The sequence below is a fragment of the Macaca nemestrina genome, chromosome 7, assembly GCF_043159975.1.
Source record: "Macaca nemestrina isolate mMacNem1 chromosome 7, mMacNem.hap1, whole genome shotgun sequence".
In the NCBI taxonomy this organism is placed as follows: domain Eukaryota; kingdom Metazoa; phylum Chordata; class Mammalia; order Primates; family Cercopithecidae; genus Macaca; species Macaca nemestrina.
The window spans coordinates 163647322-163668423 of NC_092131.1; the positions used below are offsets into that span (position 1 = coordinate 163647322).

At 37.2% G+C, this 21102-nt stretch overlaps 1 protein-coding gene and 1 pseudogene across 1 annotated transcript in view; one reads left to right on the forward strand and one right to left on the reverse strand.

The window, feature by feature from the left end:
• Positions 1–20812, reverse strand: part of LOC105492563 (family with sequence similarity 98 member B) — a 32722-nt gene extending 11910 nt beyond the window's left edge. The window contains exons 1-6 of the mRNA XM_011759804.3: positions 20663–20812; positions 10743–10888; positions 9478–9612; positions 4153–4331; positions 948–1028; positions 232–348 (exon numbers count right to left, since the gene is read on the reverse strand). Coding sequence (XP_011758106.3) covers positions 232–348; positions 948–1028; positions 4153–4331; positions 9478–9612; positions 10743–10888; positions 20663–20733 — 729 coding nt within the window. The 5' untranslated portion in view covers positions 20734–20812. The remainder of the gene's footprint in view (positions 1–231; positions 349–947; positions 1029–4152; positions 4332–9477; positions 9613–10742; positions 10889–20662) is intronic.
• On the forward strand, positions 15365–16152 carry LOC105492562 (carboxy-terminal domain RNA polymerase II polypeptide A small phosphatase 2 pseudogene; annotated as a pseudogene).
• Positions 20813–21102: the final 290 nt, after the last annotated feature.

A 21102-nucleotide genomic window follows, 5' to 3' on the forward strand; every position in this document is an offset into this window, starting at 1 on the left:
ATAGTATCTATGAGTTTAAAATAAATGTCAAAACTGTGGGGAAAAAATAAGTTATATGCAACAGGGATTTATACAAGACCAGGATCATCTTGTAAGACCAGTAGTTGGCCTGGACATGTAGTTGAGATAGCGATGAAGTGCAAATATGGCATGGTTACATAACAGACAAGCAAGGCAGAAGAGCTGTTATAGGCTACCACCTACAGGACACATATGGGAAAACAGCCTTACCTTTGCTCTATCAGACCATCCAAAGGACTGTACAGTCACATCTAATCGTTTCATTAACATTCGCCGGCGGCACTCATATTCACAGGAAAGAGCATCATTTATTCTTTCAAGTTGTTCCTTAAAAATTTGGAGACAAAAATAATAAACTTTAGATTCTTTCATTCTGCAAAGAAAAGAAATCTGAAAACTGTGCTAAGTACTTCCTACTGAGTCAAAAGATATTGTACTTACCATTTTCTGTTCCCATGAGACTTTACAGTAAATTATTTAAATACTAAAGCATAACCAAAAGAACATTTATGATATCCAGAAGACATTAAACATACAAATTAAATTCCACCTGTTGGCAGAGTAAACCTTATCTGTAATCAAATATGTTAATTTAAGTAAAACATTTACCTGCTAAGCACTCTGGACCAATAAGAAAAGAAAATAACAATAACTCATCTTGCTGGCTTTGAGCCTCTGTTCTTTTCAGATCACAGCTGTGCTAGCACATTGAGCATTATAAATATTCTCAACCAGGTATTTTTAAAAAGTAATTAGTAATTTAACTAAAGAAATGTTAGGAAATATTACTCCAGAAGATCAATCAATTTTAACTCTACAAAATAATATACACATACTATATATTGCAAAATAGATGTTCATTTATAAAATTAAGTCATATTTACTAATTTAATTACATAAAATTAATAACAAAAAGGGGGATTTACCGCCTGTTCTGAAGTTAAATCAATTTTCAGCAGTGGTTTTCCCACATGATTTTTCTGGACCTTTGAGAGAATATCTTTCACCTAAAAGTAAATATGAAAGATTGTGAAAAATGTATATTCCCAATTTAAAACAATCTTATGCTTGTTTAAAGTATTGCTCTGAACACTACAGAATAGTAAAGTGACATAATTAAAATATACCATCACACACCAGAATACCACTACAAAACAGAGTATCTTTTTCAAAAAAGCACACTATATTTATTCAAGCTATAGAACACATTCTTTCCCAGCATAAGAATGAACATACCCAGACAGTTAAAGAAGTACCTAGGTTCTACTATGAGAATCTGTGTCTTAGTTCCTACTTAAGATAGCACTTTCCTACTTCCTAGTACATTTTCAAAAGGTATACTAAAACCTTTCACCAGCACATTGATTTTCCTCAAATAAATGCTATGTATACATTCCAGTTGTAAGTATTCTCATTCATTGTTCAGCAAGACAACATAAGGGAACAAGCCATCTATCTCAATTACGGTCATCATGTACATATTTTCATTACTTGTGCAAAGCCCCTAATTTAAATTACTTGAAACATTTTTATTTTGATAAACAAGATATTAGGCATTTACTTTTCCTTTAGCAATATCAGGGTCATTCAGTAATTTATCCTCCTAACTAAAGGATTAATTTACCTTCCTGACTGGAGAATCCATCATTAGCTAAAGAAAATATTTACAAAACCAAATGAAATATTTACAATTTTTTTCAAATCAAGGGCAGTCCAGATTTTGAGGAGCATGAAGCTTATTTAATGTTGGGGGCAATCTTTAAGGAAAGAATTCAAAATTAGCTTGGAGGCTGGAGTTGCAATGTGGAGTAACTGTAAATGGGCACAGTGGAGATTTCTTCTGAGGGTGATGGAAAAGCTCTAAATTAAAGAGTTTGGTGATGGTTGTTCAACTCTGTAAATACACGAAAATGCACTGAACTATATATATATATATATATATATATATATATATACTCAAAATGGGCAAATTTTATGGCATGATTACATTTCAAAAATGGTGTTTTAAAAAAATTAGCTTAGAAAGAACCTACGCAAATAAGAGACTCCAAAACTTCAGCTTTAGTAGCTTCACAGCAAATCTACATCTACAATGATACAATTTCTGTACTGATACATTTTTTACATATTTTAAAGAAATTATTATTTTCTTAAAACGGACCATTTCTGTAGATTCTCCAACTATTGTAAATATCTCCAATTTTAGGTTTTTTCATACATTATAAAAAGTATGAGTTGTAACTCCTCACTCCAGAGGAATTCCCAATGTATACTTGTAGTTTGTTATGTGTAATCATATTCAGCTCCATTCCTAGGATTCCAACATTATGTAATAGTTTTAATAAATCTGAAAAATCACTTGTTATAGAGTAAGTTAAGGGCACAGGCTGTGAAGGTTGACTACCTGGGTTTAAACCTCAGGTCTACCACCATTTAGAAATTCGCTTGTTTAACTTATTAAATCTTTCAGTACCTCAGTTTCCTCGCATGGTTGTCTAGGTAATACTACACAGGGGTGATGTATTACCCATAACCTTGGGTGATATGAGAATTGAGTTATTACATATAAACATTTACTCACATGGGTGATGTTAGTATTAAGTGAGTTATTACATGTAAACATTTAGAAAAGTGAATGCTATATATTTGCTGTTATTATACCACCACTATATATTTGTTGTAATTATACCACTATAATTACACATTTGAACAACTTTAAGTTAGAAAATAATACTTTCCTTCCCCAGTGATAACAAAGTGTCTTCTGGACAAATCACATGTAGAAGCAAGAAAACATGAAAACTTTTACTTTTGGTTAAAAACTGAATAGAGTAGGAAGACCTTTTAAGGAAGTATTTAGCCAAGATGGTCATAGTAACAACTGCCTTATAATTAGTATGCCAGTATTTGAACCTAGGCATTACAGACTGCTTCCAAGTAGGGAAAGGAGGTAATTGAGAATGTTGTTAATACTAAATAAAACCCATAAAAAGGAATAGCCACTTTGAGAAGCACTAGAAAATTATGATGAGCTCAGAAATCTGTCTAATTTGAAATAGTCCCAGAAAATTTAGTAAACCCCAGATCAGTCTTCATCCAGAGGAAAACAGAAAAAAATTCTGAAGAGTAACTTGTTAACTCTCTAAGAATGTTTTTGAGCTGAGATTCACAGACTTAGTCTCTGGTTTGCAAGTTCTACCAAAAAAATTTTTTTTAGTATTCTGTTTTTATCTTAATGACACTATAATTCTCTTACATTCATTAAGACAAACCTTATTTTTCAGTTCATAAATTATCAATGCAAAAGAGATCTTTACTGAACAAGGATTTAGTTTAAGGCACTGTGTCTAAAAATGGAGTTATGTACTTATTCTTGAAGGTTAGGCAAGAATTTTATTTTCCTTTAAAATGAATCCTGTATTATTCCCCTAGAGGACTGCATATTTAACAAATGAAACCCAGGAACTAGGCCAGAATTTGGTCTGTGAGAGTAGCATCCTCTCTAATATACGGCTTGACTGCGAACAAGAGTTGTTCACTAACTGGAAAAAAAAAAAAAAAAAATGCCAAAGTGCATAAGGTACATAGTTTGTAGTTGTTTTTAACTATTCCCATCAGGGTCCTAATTAATACATTCTTCCATTCATTATATAATGCATTTACTCTTACTAAACATTTATCCACCAAAAACTGTGCATGCTCACTGCTGAAGAAACCACACTGCAATTCTATTAACATCCATTTTTTTAAAAGTTTACTCTCCTTTGACTTTGTAGGATAACTCTACTTCTTTCTTCCTTTTCTCTTTCTCTTCTCTCTCTCTCTTTCTTCCTTTCTTTCTTTCTTATACTACATTACAACCCTGGTTAGGAAAGTGATCCCTTGCTAAGTGATTTCTATCATGTTAAACTCTGGCAAAGATGAAGCATTAAGATTTGATTCCTGAATATTAGCTACTGACAAATTAGGTCACAGGCCTGTTAGGTCTGAATCCAAAACTGGGTTAACATGAAGATAAACTCTTGAAATAAAATGCATGCCGCATAATTATAGGGAATAGTTTCATTTTTAATATAGCACTTACATGTTAGCATTCAGTTGAATTTGGGGGAAAATAAAACAAGATAATACCTTTGATTCCACTTGGTTTAGCATATGCGGAATGTCAGAAGTTGTTGACTTGGGTATACCAAGTGTATCAAACATAGCTTGAACTTCCTGATAAATGTCACTATTTTTATCTAATTGAGAATTTTTATGTTTCTTGTTCTGTAGTATCTGTGAAGCTTGAAGTTCTGTACTTAAAAATACTAGAATAAAGAGAAAATAAATAATGTTAATACATGCATAAGAATCTCTTAAAATATTTCACTGAAATTATTTATTCACTTAAAACAAGTATCAATACCAATAATGCCAACTTACAAAGATCCAAAGAATACCAATAGCTGTAGAACACTGTAAACTTATAAATGAAATGATTCCCTAGTCCATAGCGTTACTTTCTTTTTTTTTAATGAAATGAGAAAAAACAACTAAAGCTATATAAAATAGACACCCTATTAAAATGCATTTACACTGTACTTTAAATGGTTGATTCTTTTCACACTGGAGGAGCCCTAGTAGCTCCTACTGGAGTTAAGCAGGCAAAGATCCAGGCCCCACAAAACAGCAGCTTAACTTTCATCTACTTTACCTATAGAGGTTTAACCTAAGACTTAGTTTGAAACAGATGAATGGGTACAGAAAAAAGGGCACTAGAAGCGAAAAACTAAAATGAATTTATTTAATACTACCAGGAAAAAGAGAAATGGTTTATTTTATTCTCTTTGATTTCACACTAGCTGGTTTCAGTTCCATTTTAATTAACATATTAAATGATCTAGATTGCTATTTCAATAAGTACATGTTTACCAAGGACCTGTTCTGAGCCAGGAACGGTGTGAACAATGGGGATGCCAAGTCAAGGAAGATATGATGCCTACCCTCAAAGAGTATAAAATCCAGTAGTTGAGACCCACCACCAAATCAACAATTTAAGAACAGGTAAGAATGTGTAAGACTCTGGTAAATTATTCTGTCTCATATGTACAGAGCACACAGGTCAGGGGAGAACATATAGCTCTAACTTTAACTGATCTATAAGCACATAGAGCAATTTGAGTCAGGATAGAACACCCCAAACTGTTTACAAGTCCCTTTACTTTCACCATTTCATCTAATCCTTTCAACAGCCATATTTAAGAAAATTACTCAAAAATCTTAAATGGTTATAGTCTTGTTTTAAAGAGACTCTTCACTACAGTAGGTAAGACTTTGTTTTTGGCTGGGCATGGTGGCTCACACCTATAATCCCAGCACTCAGATCACCTGAGGTTAGGAGTTCAAAACGAGCCTGGCCAACATGGTAAAATCCCGACTCTACTAAAAGTACAAAAATTAGCCAAGCGTGGTGGCACACACCTATAGGCCCAGCTACTACAGAGGCTGAGGCAGGAGAATTGCTGGAACCCAGAGGTGAAGGGTGCACTGAGCCAAGATCTTGCTATTGCACTCCAGCCTGGGTGACAGAGCAGATTCCGTCTAAAAATAAATAAATAAATAAAAATTCTTTGTTCTTATTTGTTTAGTTAAAATTAGACATAAACGCCACAATTTAATATAGCAGTTTTAACTTCAGCTGAACAGAAAATACACCTGAAAAACAATTTAAAAGTACAGGTGCCAGGGTCCCATTCTCTGAGATTCTGAACAGTAGATCCAGAAGCAGGAGTTGGGCATCTGTGTGTGGTTTGTTTTAGACCCAGTGTGATTGTCAAGGACAGGCAAGATTGATAGTCACTGGCTTAAAGACTTTTCCACGCAGTCTACACATGACAGTTTAAAGAGTCAAATACCAAAATATTAAGATCAATTATTAAACTTTAAGACCAATATTAAACTTTCTTTATGAGGACTATACTAAGGTCCTTTTGACTTAAAAACTTCATTAAGACCAGGTGTGGTGGCTCAGGCCTGTAATCCCAGTATTTTGGGAGGCTAAGGTGGGAGGACAGCTTGGGCGCAGGAGTTTAAGACCCACCTGGGCAACACAGACCCCATCTTTACAAAAGATTTTTTAAAAATTAGCTAGGCATGGTGGTGTATGCCTGTAGTCCCAGCCATGCAGGCTGAGGGAAGAGGATTGCTTAAGCTCCAGAATTTGCAGGGGACCAGTGAGCTACAATCACACCATTGCACTCCAGCCTGGGCGACACAGTGAGACCCCACCTTATAATAAAAACTTGATTAAAACAGATTATCAGTTTTTCAAAAATTTATATTTTAGACAGAACTTTGGCTGAAGTCTATTGTTGCTGTATAGAAACATGCATTCCCTATGTAAGAGTACAGACAAGAGTCTAGCATTTACGATGCTAATCCATGCAGATAGTAAGCAGTGTAGGGAAAAGTAAGCCTTCTTCCTTTTGCTGAACCTTAGATTCCCCCTCCCCAGAGGCAATCACCATTAATTTCTTGGGTACCCTTTTAGGCATGTGTGTGTATAGGTATTCAAGATACACAGTAGCCATCTACGTGCTTTTCTTTTATATAAACAAGAACATGCTATACATGTTCTGTGTGTGTGTGTGTGTGTGTGTGTATATATATACACATATATATATATATATATATATTTTTTTTTTTTTTTTTTTTTTTTTGAGACGGAGTCTCGCGCTGTTGCCCAGGCTCGAGTGCAGTGGCGCGATCTCGGCTCACTGCAAGCTCCGCCTCCCGGGTTCATGCCATTCTCCTGCCTCAGCCTCCCAAGTAGCTGGGACTACAGGCGCCCACCACCACGCCCGGCTAATTTTTTTTTTGTATTTTTAGTAGAGACGGGGTTTCACCGTGCTAGCCAGGATGGTCTCCATCTCCTGACCTCGTGATCTGCCTGCCTCGGCCTCCCAAAGTGCTGGGATTACAGGCGTGAGCCACTGCGCTCGGCCATGTTCTGTATATTTATTTTGTATTTACCAACATATCTTAGAGATCATTCCATATCAGCACATTTGATTTATCTGCATTCTTCCTGTTACCTATCTAGTGACATCACTGCATTAATGTACCATTTCTATTTATCTATATTTATGGACACTCAGGTTTCTGGTCTTTTTGCTACTACAATGTCACAATGAACATGGTTTTCTTTTATCTTTGTACACTTGGGGAAATAGATATATTCATAGACAAAGAATTGCCAAGTCAAAAGAATTGCCAAGTCCAAAGGCCTAGTGATTTTTAATGTGACACTGAAAATGTGTCCTCCTAAGAGGCTTTACAAGCTATTCTCCCACCACAGTCTAACGTCTGTAGTATACGAAAAGGCTTACTCCCCCAAACTTCTATTATGATTTTTTGAGTGAAAAATGGTATCCTGTCATAAGTGATATTGTGCATCTTGTCATGCTTAGAAGCAGTTAAAAAAATTTTTCTGTAGAATGCATGTTCATGTCTTATGTATTTTACATATTTTCTCAGTGAATTTTTATCTTTTTTGTCTTGATTTATAAAAGCTCTTTACATGGTACAGAATTTGGCCCTTTTTATTTTATACATGTTGCAAACACTTTCAAAAAGAACACAAAGAAGCTTATTATATCAATATGATTAAAAGAGTTGAACTGAAGAAAGAATAGATGCTGGTAAGACTGTGAACTGGTATAACCTTTCTGGAGCAAAATATGGCAATATACATCTAGACCAGAGACTATTTTAAATGTTCATAATCTTTGTCTAAGTAAGCAAAAATATAAACAAGGAAATCATTTCAAAATAGAAAAAAATCCAAATACCTCCAAATTTGAAATCTATTACACATAACGTTATGTCAATAGCAGAGCCAATTTATTTTTTCAAAAAAAAGTGATAGGGAAATAAAGAGATAAACAATATATCAAATGAAGAGGAGGAAAAAAGCTGTAACAGGATCTTTATCTTATTTAAGAGTGAGTGAGAGTGTGAGAGTATGTGTGTAGGTACACAGAAGACAAAGACACAATATTCTCTCTAAGGAGTGAAATTATAAATGCTTTTATGTTTTATGTATTTTCTAAGATTTCTATAAGCATGTAATTTTTGAACATATAAAATTTACCATTTTAATCATTTTTATGTATACAGTTCTATGACATCACCATCCATCTTCAGAACGTTTTCATCTTCCCCACTGAAACTCTGTACCCATTAAACACTAACTCCTCATCACCGCCCTCCTGAGCATGTTATTTGTATAATCAGAAAAAATGATATACTTCTCTTAAATCTCTTCTTTATTCCTACTTGTACCAGAAACCTGTATCACTACAATTGCTAAGCTTCTTAGCAGCTAAGGAAAAAAGGGAACCATGATGGATTACAGAATTCTCATTGACTGATATTAAGGATATGCAAGTTCCTCTAGTCGGTGCTTCTTAGGTTCCTTTCTGTTCCAAAATACCTAAGAGTTACTGTGATCTCCCATTAACAGTGGTTCATTAAATCAATGACTCGCACCAAATGGGAGGAAGATGGAGAACGGTGTATTGGGATGGAGAGAGAGGGCATATAATTTTTATCCCCACTCAACACATACAAGGTAATTTCAATGCCAATACTTTTAACACCACTAAACACACACACACACACACACACATTTCATCTCCAATGAAACAAACTTTATTAAAACACTAGCACCTAGGAGGAATATGTCACATGTAATCTTTTTATAAATGGTATAATCTGAAAGACAAATCTTCAATAATAAAAGGTATTAGATTAGTCAATGTTTGTAGAACTTTAAAAACATTATAAAATTAACCTAAAGTAAAAAAATGATGAAAGAACCCAATACAAAAATGGACCTACTATTTATGGCAATTATTTGAATACAGTATAATCTATATTCCAAATCCCTCCCTGATGAAACTGGTCACATATAAGTGTCCTAAAGGCACAAATTTTATCTTTTTAAAAAAAAAAAAAAAGCAAACAAACAACCCTCATATATCTCTAGTATCCAGAGCAGTTCCTGGTACAAGAGTAAGTGATCAACAATTTTTTTTTTAACAAATTATCATCCAGTGCCTAGTTTCAGAGAGCTTTAAGATTAAATAGGACCTTGGAGATCATCAACTTTAGCCACATAGTCAGGAATAATAATAACAGACAGAATGAGATAAAGAAAAAATTACTAAAGTACTATATAAATCACAAACACAGGACATTCTACATTGGCCAAATAAATCCCAAGTGTTAGAAGGTATACTGGTAAAATTCATACTATATTATGTAAACATTTCTGAGATAGCTTTGTATTTTAAGTAAAATATTAAAACCTTTTTAATATACAAAATGTCTAATGCTTCATTAATAAATCTTGACTTGAAAATAATAAAAACCATATCAAACACATGCATTTAAATGTTCAACATAACTTACATAGAAGTTTCAAACAGTCCTCCTTCTTTTTTAAACGATCTTTAATATCTCCTGATATGAGTACAGAATATGGACATGCCATTTCTTTTAAAAAGCCACTTATCTCAAGCTGGAAGCTCTCTAGATCATCTCTTCCTTTAAAAAAGAAAAATTATAAAACATTTACTGAGCATTTACCATATAATCCAATGCTATAAAATCTACTCGTTTATTTCCATTTTACATTCAATTCTAAATTTTCACATTAAATCCTTAAATGTGTGATCACGAAGCTTATGTTAACCACTGAAATAGTAAAAGCATTATTATGGCTATAATTATTAATTCACTTCAGAGCAAATGATCCATTTCTACTGTATTTCTATATATTCAGAAAAATAAATGCAACCATTTAACCCTCAGTGCCTATCTTTATTTCATAATGTAATTACGTAGGTGGTCGTATTATATGTTTAGCATTCAACTTATTTTACTTTGCGTCAAGTGAACTGTTAGATCTGGCAAGGAAAAAACAACTGAAAAGTAAGGATAAGCTGGGTGCTGTAGCCCATATCTGCAGTTTCAACTACTCAGGAGGTTGGGGTGAGAGAATTGCTTGAGCCCAGGAGTTCAAGTGCAGTCTGGGCAACATAACAAGACCCCATCTCTTAAGAAAAAAAGGGATACCTTTCAAAGAAAAAGCTACTTTTGTGAATGCACAATTTTTAATTTTTCTTTTTATTATACTATTAATATCCGAAATTCTACCAAAGACCCACAGGACTCCAGTTACTAAGATGGTGATGAACTAAAGAAGCTTTACGAGCTAGTACAGACGTTTTTAATAGAGGTATTCCTATGTGAATCCATATCCTGAGCTACAAGCTTCGGAACACAAATTAGGAATTACATATATATATATAGTATTTTAAGCCTTAATTCAACATGAGCACCATTCAAAAATTAAACTTTTAAATAATCAAATTCAGACCCTACTTTTTCTAAAAAACTATACTAAGGTTTAGACAGCAGATATCAGAGTTGTCAGGAAGAGAAAAAAATAGCAGATAAACAGGAATTGCTTATAATTTTATAGCAAATTTAAGTATCAATTTTGGATTAATATAAAATTTAATCCAAACATGTTTACTACCACATACTGAAATTCTTTGGAATACGTGATTTTTCTTTGTACAATGGGCACATTATTGATAAAACTATAAACCATAAGTTATCAGTTTATTTTACTATTAAACAGAAAAGTACATAAAACATAATGGCAATACCAGCAGACGTGATACTTTCTTCCAAGTTGCATAATGATTTTATTTGAGAGCCTAACCAAATACAGAGCTCTGAAAATTCAGGTGAAGATAATCCACCCTCTGCTGCCTTCGTAAGGGCTTGCTCTTCTAACAATGGTCCTTTATACCTAGAAAGGAAGAAATACCAGTTAAAAACTAAATAAGCCAATCAAACAAAAAAGCTTTCAATACTCTGTGTCAAGGTCTGCTGCTTGTTTTAGTAAATAAAATGTTATTGGAACACAGCCATTAAATGTATTAATCCACAAATTAGCTATGGCTGTTTCCACACTACAATGGAAGAGCTAAGTAGTTGTAACTGAAAATGACCACTACATGGCCTTTTAAAGAAATGGTTTGCTGATTCCTGCTCTATATAATTAACATTTAGCTTTTTTCCTACATTTTAACATTCCACAGTAAAATTATCTACCAATTTTAAGATAAATTCCACAGATATCACAAAGTCAAATACAGCATAAAGTCTAATAACCTTACATTAATTACAATAAAAGTGTGGTGGAAAAAAGCACAGATACAAATTACAAATTTAAAAAAGCTAAAGTTGAAAAGAACCTATTAGATCATTTTAATCTAAACCTTTTATTTTATATTATTTTATTTATTTACTTATTTGTTTATTTTTGAGACAGGGTCTCACTCTGTCACCCTGGCGGGAGTGTAGTGACACAATCTGAGCTCACTGCAATCTCTGCCTTCTGGGTTCAAGGGATTCTCATGCCTCAGCCACCAGAGTAGCTAGGATTATGGGCACCCGCCACCACACACAGCTAATGTTTGTATTTTTAGTAGAAAGGAGGTTTAGCCATGTTGGCCAGGCTCTCCTGAGCTCAAGCAATCCACCCACCTCAGCCTCCCAAAGTGCTGGGATTACAGGTGTGAACCACCGTGACTGGCCTCATTTATTTATAATTTTACACTTTTAAACATTTCTGCAAGTTGTATTTCACAAGAATCTTAAATTTTCAAAACACTTTATATACTATCTTAACTAAATTAGATGATCTACTTTTATGGTTCTTTTTGTAACTGAACTTTTGTTAACATTATAAACTCATAGATAATATATTTGATGTGTTTTCATCCATTACAGTTATTATTCTTTTGATACTCAAATTCTTCTATGTCTGATTTGTAGTAGCCCATTTACATAGGCCAATGGAGCCCTTTGTCTTGTCCCCCGTACTCTCTGAATACTTTCCTTGCTTTCTACAACATCATCTTCCTGCCTTAGACTTGGAATCAGGCATTTCTCCAAGGAGCCCCGATTCTTTTAATGGTATTTAGAGTACATAATCTGGTACCAAAGGTTGGGCACTGTTTCTATGCCTTTTTCAGAGAAACTATATTAGGAGTTCATATTGCTATTTCCAACTGGCATTTAGAATTGTAGGGGTTTTACTTATTTTGTTTTACATTTTTATCTTCTCTTACAATAACAAATCTTGTTTTAATTAACATTTACAAATTCCTAATATATATTAAAATAGGTATAAATTACATATGGCTTCAGAATAGGAAATCTAGCTTACTACCAACAATAAAATTACAGTTTAATTTTTTTATATTTACAATGTATTCCTGTAAGGATATAGAGAAAAACCATTCCCATGTGATTAAACCACCTACTTGATACATCAATAGACATCTGTTTTGTTCAGCTTTTAATTTATAGGGATTTATTTCTTTTTATTGCATTTTTGTCTTATAATTATGTAAAACATTAATGCGGTTTCAAAGCCTAACTTAAAAAACAAAGTACTTCAGAAAAATCTAGTTTGCAATTTTAATCTTGTATCCTCTACTCTGTTCCCTCCCTCCCCTCCAGGTGACCATATTTATTAGTTTGGGATTGTCCTTCCATCATGTTTTTCAACATAAATATATGCATTTTTGTCTCCTCTTTCAGATAAAAGGTAGCCTACTATATACTGTTCTAGTCCTTGCTTTAAACACATACATGCTCACACACACATACATTTACATTAGTAGAGATCAGTATTTAGAGATATTATTCAACCATTTTTTACAGTTATATACTACCCCACTGTCTGGATGCACCATATTTTATTTAATCAGCATCTACTAAAGGACACTTGGACTGTTTCCAGTGTTTTATTAATATAGTTCAGCAAATTTTTGTCAGTTTATATCTAGGATAGATTCCTAGAGGTGAGGCTGTTGGGTCAAAGGGTAAACAGATACATAACTTTGCTAGATACTATGAAATTCTCCTGTAGAGGGGTTGTACCATCAAGGCATCAGAGTACCCATTCCCTCATCATTCACCAAAGTTGTCAAACTTTTGGGGTTTTGACCATCTGGTAACTCAGTATAGTTTTATCTACATTTCTCTTATGAGCAGGACATAGGGCATCTTTGCATATGTTTAAAGGCCACTTGCATTTCTTTTTCTTTGAATTCTCTGGTTATATCAGATGAAGGGTGAGTACAGGTATTTTCAAATCCTCATTTTGTAGGTAAAGAAACTAAGACTTCATGACATTAGGAAACCTGCCTTTATGTAGCAGGCCAGGCACAGTGCTAGGCATGCATATATATATATATATATATATATATATATATATATATGTTTCATTTAATCTTTACAGCAATGCTTTAAGTTAGCATTATCCTAACTGTGTAGAATCAGAAGATGGCACTAGCATTTAAATCCACGTTTAACCCAAATGCTCCATCGTTAACATAGGTCTTGTTAGACCTCTATCTACAACTATAAGGAAACTAAGGAAAAAACCTGGTCCAGCTGATACAGCCAAGTAAAGGCAGAGCTGAGACTAGAACATTATTTCTGCACCCCCAGCTCAAGGCTGGTTCTTCTATGACTCAGCCTTCCTCCATGTCTTACAATGCCTCTCAATGAGATTTCATAGTAAACATCTTAGATCCTCTTACTTGCTTTCATTTCTGCAATAAAGCAATACTCATAAACTCTTGAAAGAATTTAACTAATTCATATTGGTGTAAGTTTTTTTTTTAACTGAAATGTCAATAATAAAAACCAACAAAAACTGGTCAAATCACAAAAAATTCTGAATTTGGAAAAAAGATCTAATCTTTTAACGCCTTAGCTCATCAGGTGAAGTAAAAATAAAAAGAGGAAAAAATAAATGCATTTAACATACCTGAACATCTAATTAACAATCAAAATCACAATAGTGGCTAACATTTATAAAGTGCTAACTGTATGTTGGGTCAGCACTAAATGATTTATATAAATTCATTTAATTGCCACAATACCCTATAAGGTAGATACGATTACTAGCTTCATTTTATAGATGAGGAAGCTCAGAACGATACAGGTAAATAATTCGTACGGGATGGCCATGATCATAGCGAACAATCGTCCCAGAACCGAGCCACACAACCTCTCTGTACAGCCCCGCACTCTTAGCCCCTATTGTTCTGTCACCATCCAGAAATGTCTTATGCAACAGAAGTGTCTCAAAATATTCTGCTAGATAACTGAGTAAGAATATGAAAGCACTTTTCTGGCTAGAACAGTGCTTCTTAAACTTTTATGTGCATAGGAATCTCCTGAGGGTCTTATTAAAATAAAGATTCTAATTCAGTAGAGCTGGAATGAGGTCTGGGATTCTGCATTTCTACTCCCCAGGTGGTGATGATGCTGCTAGTCCACAGACCTCTCTTAAGCAGCATAGTACTTATTTTTTTACTTTCATTTAAAAAAAAATCTCTCAATATTTATCATTACTCCTTCTCCTCTTGCAGTACATGAGAAATTAGAGCATGCATTTAAGAGTCTATTTATGCTACATTTAGCAACTGTTTAGTGCTTACCACATTTATTTCATACTTGCTTTGATTTCCAACGCCATTCTGCATTTGTGGAGAATAACCAAGCTCCTAGTTTGTTCTATATATTCTTAGTTAATCATCAAAGTGCTACTGTTACTCCAAACACTGAGAACATCTCCCCTAGGCCTAGGCCCTCCCGCAAAGCCTCATACCCTGGAAGCATAGTTGCTGGTCGGACATTACTTCAAGCAGGGTGATCCAAATCTTCAGTCCATTAGGGCTGCTGGTAACTCTCCTGAACAACACAACCAGGGCCTAATTTACTTTCTATTTTCATCAGCCAAGAGACAAAATAGAAGACCCTTTCTTTTCCCATCATTTACCCAACCTATTGTCTTTGCCTCTCATCCAACTCTCCACCTCTCTCTGCTTCCCAAAAAATGTCCACTATTTTCCATCCACAGCACGACATATATTTTGCTATACTGTCCATCTCTTCTCAGAAAGATTATCCCTCTCGTTTTCACTCTGGATTCTCCATTTTGGACCCAAACTTAGAAGCCCAGAGCTGCTGCTAGGAGACTGGAGCCAGGGTACCCAGGGGAGCCCATCCCCAGGCACCCACCCTTGGTACAGGCCACCTTGCTTCCTGGCCCAGGGAGGAAAGGAGAAGGGGTATGTGAACAGCTGTGGGAGTTGGAGTCTCAAGAGTTGCAGCAAGCCCAAGCCCAGGCCCCCCTGCCTAGCCTAGACCGTGGGCTCACTGGTTCTTCCACCCAGCCAGCCCACACCTGCAGAATTAGATGGAGCACAGTTCCATCATCACCCAGGGGCAGGTGGAAGACGCCCTGGTGCTCACCAAACAAGGCCTGGTCTCCAAGTCCTCCTTAAGAAGCCTCGTGGATATAACATCTCCAAGGCCCTTTTCTGCTATTTTCACACCCAGCATGGCCAGTCAAGCTCTTCCACTGAGCTCGTGCATATAAGGAGGAAGTCAACACCACTGCTAAGTCAGATCTGCTCCAGTGTCTCCAGTACCAGTTTTATCAGATCCCAGGGACATGCCTGCTCCAAGGTGACAGAGGAAGATCAAAGGAGGATCTGTGTGGTCACTGACCTGGATGAAACTTTTGTGCATCTTTAAGCCCAGCAACAATGCTAGCTTCACAGTGCCTACAGAGATTGAGGAGACCACTCAAGCAGGTATATGTGCTCAAGAGGCCTCGCGCAAAAAGACAAATGAGAGAACTCTTTGAATGTGTTCTCTTCACTGCCAACTTGGCCAAGTATGCTGACCTGCGACAGATCTGCTGGACCAGTGTGGGTGTTCCGAGCTCACCTATTCCATGAGTCCTGTGGTTCCACCAGGGCTGCTAAGTCAGGAACCTCAGCCTCCTGGGGAGGAACCTGAGGAAAACCCTCATCCTGGACAACCTGTCTGCTTCTTACATCTTCCACCCAGAGAATGCAGTGTCTGTGCAGTCCTGGTTTGATGACATGGCAGATACTGAGTTGCTGAACCTGATCCCAGTCTTTGAGGAGCAGAGCAGAGGACGTCTACACCAGCCTCGGGTAGGTGCAGGCCTCTTAGCCTTCCCTGCTTCCAAGCAGTGGTCATCCTAGTAGGGGTCTTTCCTACACTGTGCCTTTACGGTCACCTGACAGAGTGGAAGCTGGAGCACCTCACCACATGGGCCTGGAAATAGTGAGAAGTGATTGTAAAGAGCTTTAGGACAGCTTAGATGTCAAGTAGGCAAATGCCAGACCAACAATACCCAGAGCTGCCTGCTCCCGAGTTGTTGGGTTCCCAAGATGTGTGTGTGAGTGTATGTTCTGCCATGAACTGTGGCCCCAGGATATAGTGTTTCAGTAGGGGAGAAGCTGCGTCTTGGTCTTTCAAGTCATCTCCTCTCCTGTCACCCTAGGAGCCACTTAACTCTACAGGGATGAAGACTATTGAACACTCCATTGCCAAACCATGGCCTTTCCTCAGTGTTATCAGGCCTATGCCAAGGAAAAGGGAAGGTTATGCCTTTGGGTGCTCCAGGTACACACCTTTCCAAAATCTTTCTCTAGCCAGCTGCTGCAGACAAAAATAAGACATTTCTGGGAAGATGAGGACTTGTTTCCAGGCCAGTACCCCAGCGGCCATCAGGTCTTGTGGCCCAAAAGCTACACTTGCCTCCAGGCAAGTGCCTGGCATGGGCCCTTTCTGTGTCTCCCCAAGGTTGGGTACTGAGCTCCCTTCCTCACCATCTAGCCATAGTCTTGAACCTATGGGGAAGGAGGTTCTCTTCCCACCCTGGAAGAGAACAGATTACTAATTTCTGTTCTTTTGACTCTGTTTGAAAATTCTCTTTCTTAAAAAAAAAAAAAAAAAAAACCTAAGATTATTATTCCTACCATCTCTAGCTTTAGTTATTTTTATTTTTGCAAATTCCTAAAGATGAGATAGTAGGGGTTTTGGCCTCCTTACTTACCAAAATAGCATCATTATCACTGCTCTCCCATTATCTTATAAATATCTCCTGTTCTCCTGAGGCACAGGCCACGCAGATTTACCACCCATTCACTTGTGGTTTTCATCTATTACCTCTTGGACACTCCCCAACATCCTCTTTGCTCAGTTTTCCTCTCCACCTCTGTTCTTGCCATTATACTGAGTTTCTTTAAAGTCTGTATGTATACCCTATCTTACACCCTGAGCTCTCAGTTTCAACCTGCACGTGTCACTCAGCCCCCTCTTGCACCCTTGACATTACCCAGAACTACTCTACATCCAAAATCACTCATCCAAACATGTGGCTCCCTGACCACAACCTCTTACTTACCCTTCCAGCTTGCTTCTTTGACCACTCACCTACAACTATTCTTTGATATCATCATTACCTCCATTCATTGATCCCTCTGCATTCTCCATATTTACCAACTTTCTCCTATCTTCACATTCTTCTGTATCCAATTTAGATTCTAAGGTGTATCATTTCATTTTGGTGCTCAATACCAAATGAAGATATTAATCTGGTGGGGCCTGGTGGCTCACACCTGTAATCCCAACACTTTGGGAAACCAAGGCAGGAGATCATTTGAGGCCAGGAGTTCAAGACTAGCCCGAGCATCATAACAAGACCCGGTGTCTAAAAATCTTTTTTAAAATAAAGAGAAATGAATCTTTGAATTTTAATATCCAATCAATTACTAAGTCCAGTAATGTAGTTCTTTCCATATCCACTGCCACTAAGCAACCATCATTTCTTTCCCAGACTATTAACTAAATTCTCCAATCCATTTTCCACCTTGCTGACAGATGTAACTTTCAAACTAGACATCTAATCACTCCCTTTTTATTTACAATTCTTCAATCGCATCCCACTGCTGTTACGATCAAGAATAAAATCCACAACACAGCCTAAAAGGGGCTGCATGCCCCAATTTTCACCTAACTCTTTAATCCAATTTCCCACCACTCTGCCCCTCACACTCTACCTTCTAACCACATTAGCCTCCTTCCAGTTCTTCCAATACAGCAAGCTCCTTCCCACTTCACAGTCTTCACATTTTCTTCTCACTGTAAGGATATCTTTGTTCCCCTTTTTCATCTATCCAACCTCAACTAGTTAACTTCTATTCACCCTTCCCATTTCAACTCAAATGTCACTTCCTCAGGAATCTATCACTAACCTCTAAGACTTCTTAGATCCTCCTGTTATATCACCCTGTTCTTTCCCTTTGACACATTTATTATAGTTTATAATTATTTTTGTGATCATGTCTGTTTCTCCACTAGATTGTAAACTCCACAGGGGCAGGAACCAAGTCTTTTTTGCTCACCACTGACTCCTCAGAATGAGGTCCAATATACAGTTGTGTTCAATAAATATTTAAAGGAAATTTCTCTCCACAGTAGTGTTTCTCAACCAAGGCTGTGAATCTTTTTAAAAATATGTAGGTCTGTACTGTACCTCTTGAAGATTATGATTCGGTCAGTCTACGTTATATACCAGACTGGAACAGTTTTCATAAGTTCCACATGATTCTGATGTACTTCCAGTGGAGATCTACTATTCCACAAAATCAGAGACTATCAGAACTGAAAGAGACTTCTAAAATCATCTGCTCCAGTCCTCTCTTTTCACAGATGAGAAAACTTACCGACTCCTAGCCTATCCTGTTTTCACCTGTATCACTAAATTGTCCTTTCACATAGATTTTTCCCATCAAATGCCTCCCATTAATTTATTTTACATGACAAACTGAAGTACCTTCCCTGATATCCTAAATACCTTACAACAGAAAATGCATTATTCACCATCTACATGGATATTTGAAAACACAGCGTTGCATTACAACACATATTGTAAATAACTACTTTTTTCACATCTTATGATCATAGGAGAATTCAAACTTCAAAATTTTGCCCTCATGGTTATTCCAGGAAAAACTAATTTTGGAGTGTGTAAACTGTTTTACTTTCCATGTTGAATAATCTGAAACTATTTTCCTTGATAAAAATCAAGATTATAGCAATGAACTTTCCAAAACACTTATAATAGGAACAATAAGTTCAAGAAGTGAAGAAAGAAGAAAAGCACTGCCTTTTCCTTTTTCATAAACCATTTATGAGATCCCAGTATTCTTACCTGAAGTACTTGGGAGCTCAAACTCTTTGGTGCCTAAATAATTCTACTAAGTATTTTCAGTTCTTGTTTTGGTTCCTTCTTAACCAAGTTAAGGGAGAACTTCCAAGGGACCTCACAGAAGTAAAAATGCCCCCTAAATAACCAATGGCACTGTTCTTTCATTGGACAAATATGTATTCACGATCTACTAACTGCAAGACTCCGTAACACTGGATCACTGCAGAGTACATATTATCAGGGTCCAGCTAAAGAAACAGTTGATAGAGGGGCAAATGCAGTTTTAGGGAAGATAAAGTGGGATGTGGGATTGGTTCAAGCTTCATAACAACACTGCAAAGGCACAGCTTCCCCTATCAAGAAACAGCAGCACGTAGCAGGGCAAACAAATGTGCAGATGGCTCCAAGCTCTTTATTTAATGTGCACCGTATGACTCAACTATCTGGTCCTATGCTTACCGTTGTGGGTTCTCTTCTCTAAGCTGTTCTTCATTCATTTACTCATTCATTCGACCAACTATTTACTGTAAGAACTCCGTTCTAGTGTGTGGCTGGGAATACATCGGTGAATAAAATATGCAAAGCATCAGTTTTCCAGGAGCTGACTTGGGGAGGAGGAGGAATTAAATGAGAGAGAAGGAGAGTTCAAGAGACAAATGAATGGGCAGGACATGATAATTTGGGATGGGGACAACAGCCGTGTGGGAAAAAACAGGACGAGGTTGAGGGGGAGATTACTAACCACCACACTTGTTAAGTATTAACATTACTCTCACCTCCATCCTAAGAGTTCTCACAGCACCTACCACACTGCATTGTAGCCTGCAGTAGCCTGCGCGACTACGTAAGCCACGAGTAATCTGAAAACTATCTTTTTCCCTTGCCTAGAGGAAATTTACAAACGTAAATGCGTGTAAATGCACATACAAGCTAATATACACGTTGACGAAGAGATGAAATGGTTGCAAGAATGAACTCGCAATGAACTACAACACTTTCTCCGGTCAAAGTAGAAGCCATTCGCTTCAGAGCCCCAAGTAAGCCACAAGTTGTACACTGTAGGAGACAACAGTCCTCAACAGCAGCTCAGGTTCCAGCACCTCCCTCCGGGCGCCACAACTACGTCAACACAAATATCACAAATATCGCGGGCGCGGGCTCGCCCAGAAAACCGGTGCCAGAAGGGCCGCTCCGCGCCACCCCGCGGATTCCTGCAACAGAGTTCCGAGGCAAGAAGTTTGAAAGAGGGGGCCACGAACCCCAGCTCTCCGGCCCTGCTCCACCCCCTAAATAGATTTCTCTCCCGCCTCCCGCTTAACTCCGTCGGCGCCGGAGGGATCGAGGCAGGGAAGGAGGCCTGCACAGGGCCGCCCAGGCCCACAGAGGCCCAGGGGAAGTAGGTTATGCAGCCAGGCCAAGGAGAGGTTGCGTTTTCAGGAAAAAGGCGTCTCCAAAAGCACTCACCCCAGCGCCTCCAGTGTGTCCAGCACGTCTCCCTCCATCGTTGGTTCGGGACCCGGCTCCGGCCCTCTCATGTTCCTTTGGCCCAGAGCTGTTCGGCGCTCTAAGTAACCCGCCGGAAACTAGCGTCACCGCGCCAAGGTTCCGGTCCGGGTCTCGCCGGTAACTGCCTAAGAGCACAGCTGAAGAAGGGCGCAAACGTTCCCAGCCCGGAGGCGATGGACACTTGACAGTGCCTAAAACCGCTGTGTGTAACGATAATAATTTTTTAAAAGAATAGTAGAAATAATAGTAATAAAGAGGTCTCTGGGTTGGGTCTTTTCTGTGTGTTCAAATAAATTTTAGCAAATATCGTGGTATCGAGTTGATCTCAACCTATCCGATTCCAGACCTTCTTTTAAGTAACAGAAATCTGAAATGAAATTATAATTATCTTCAGCTAA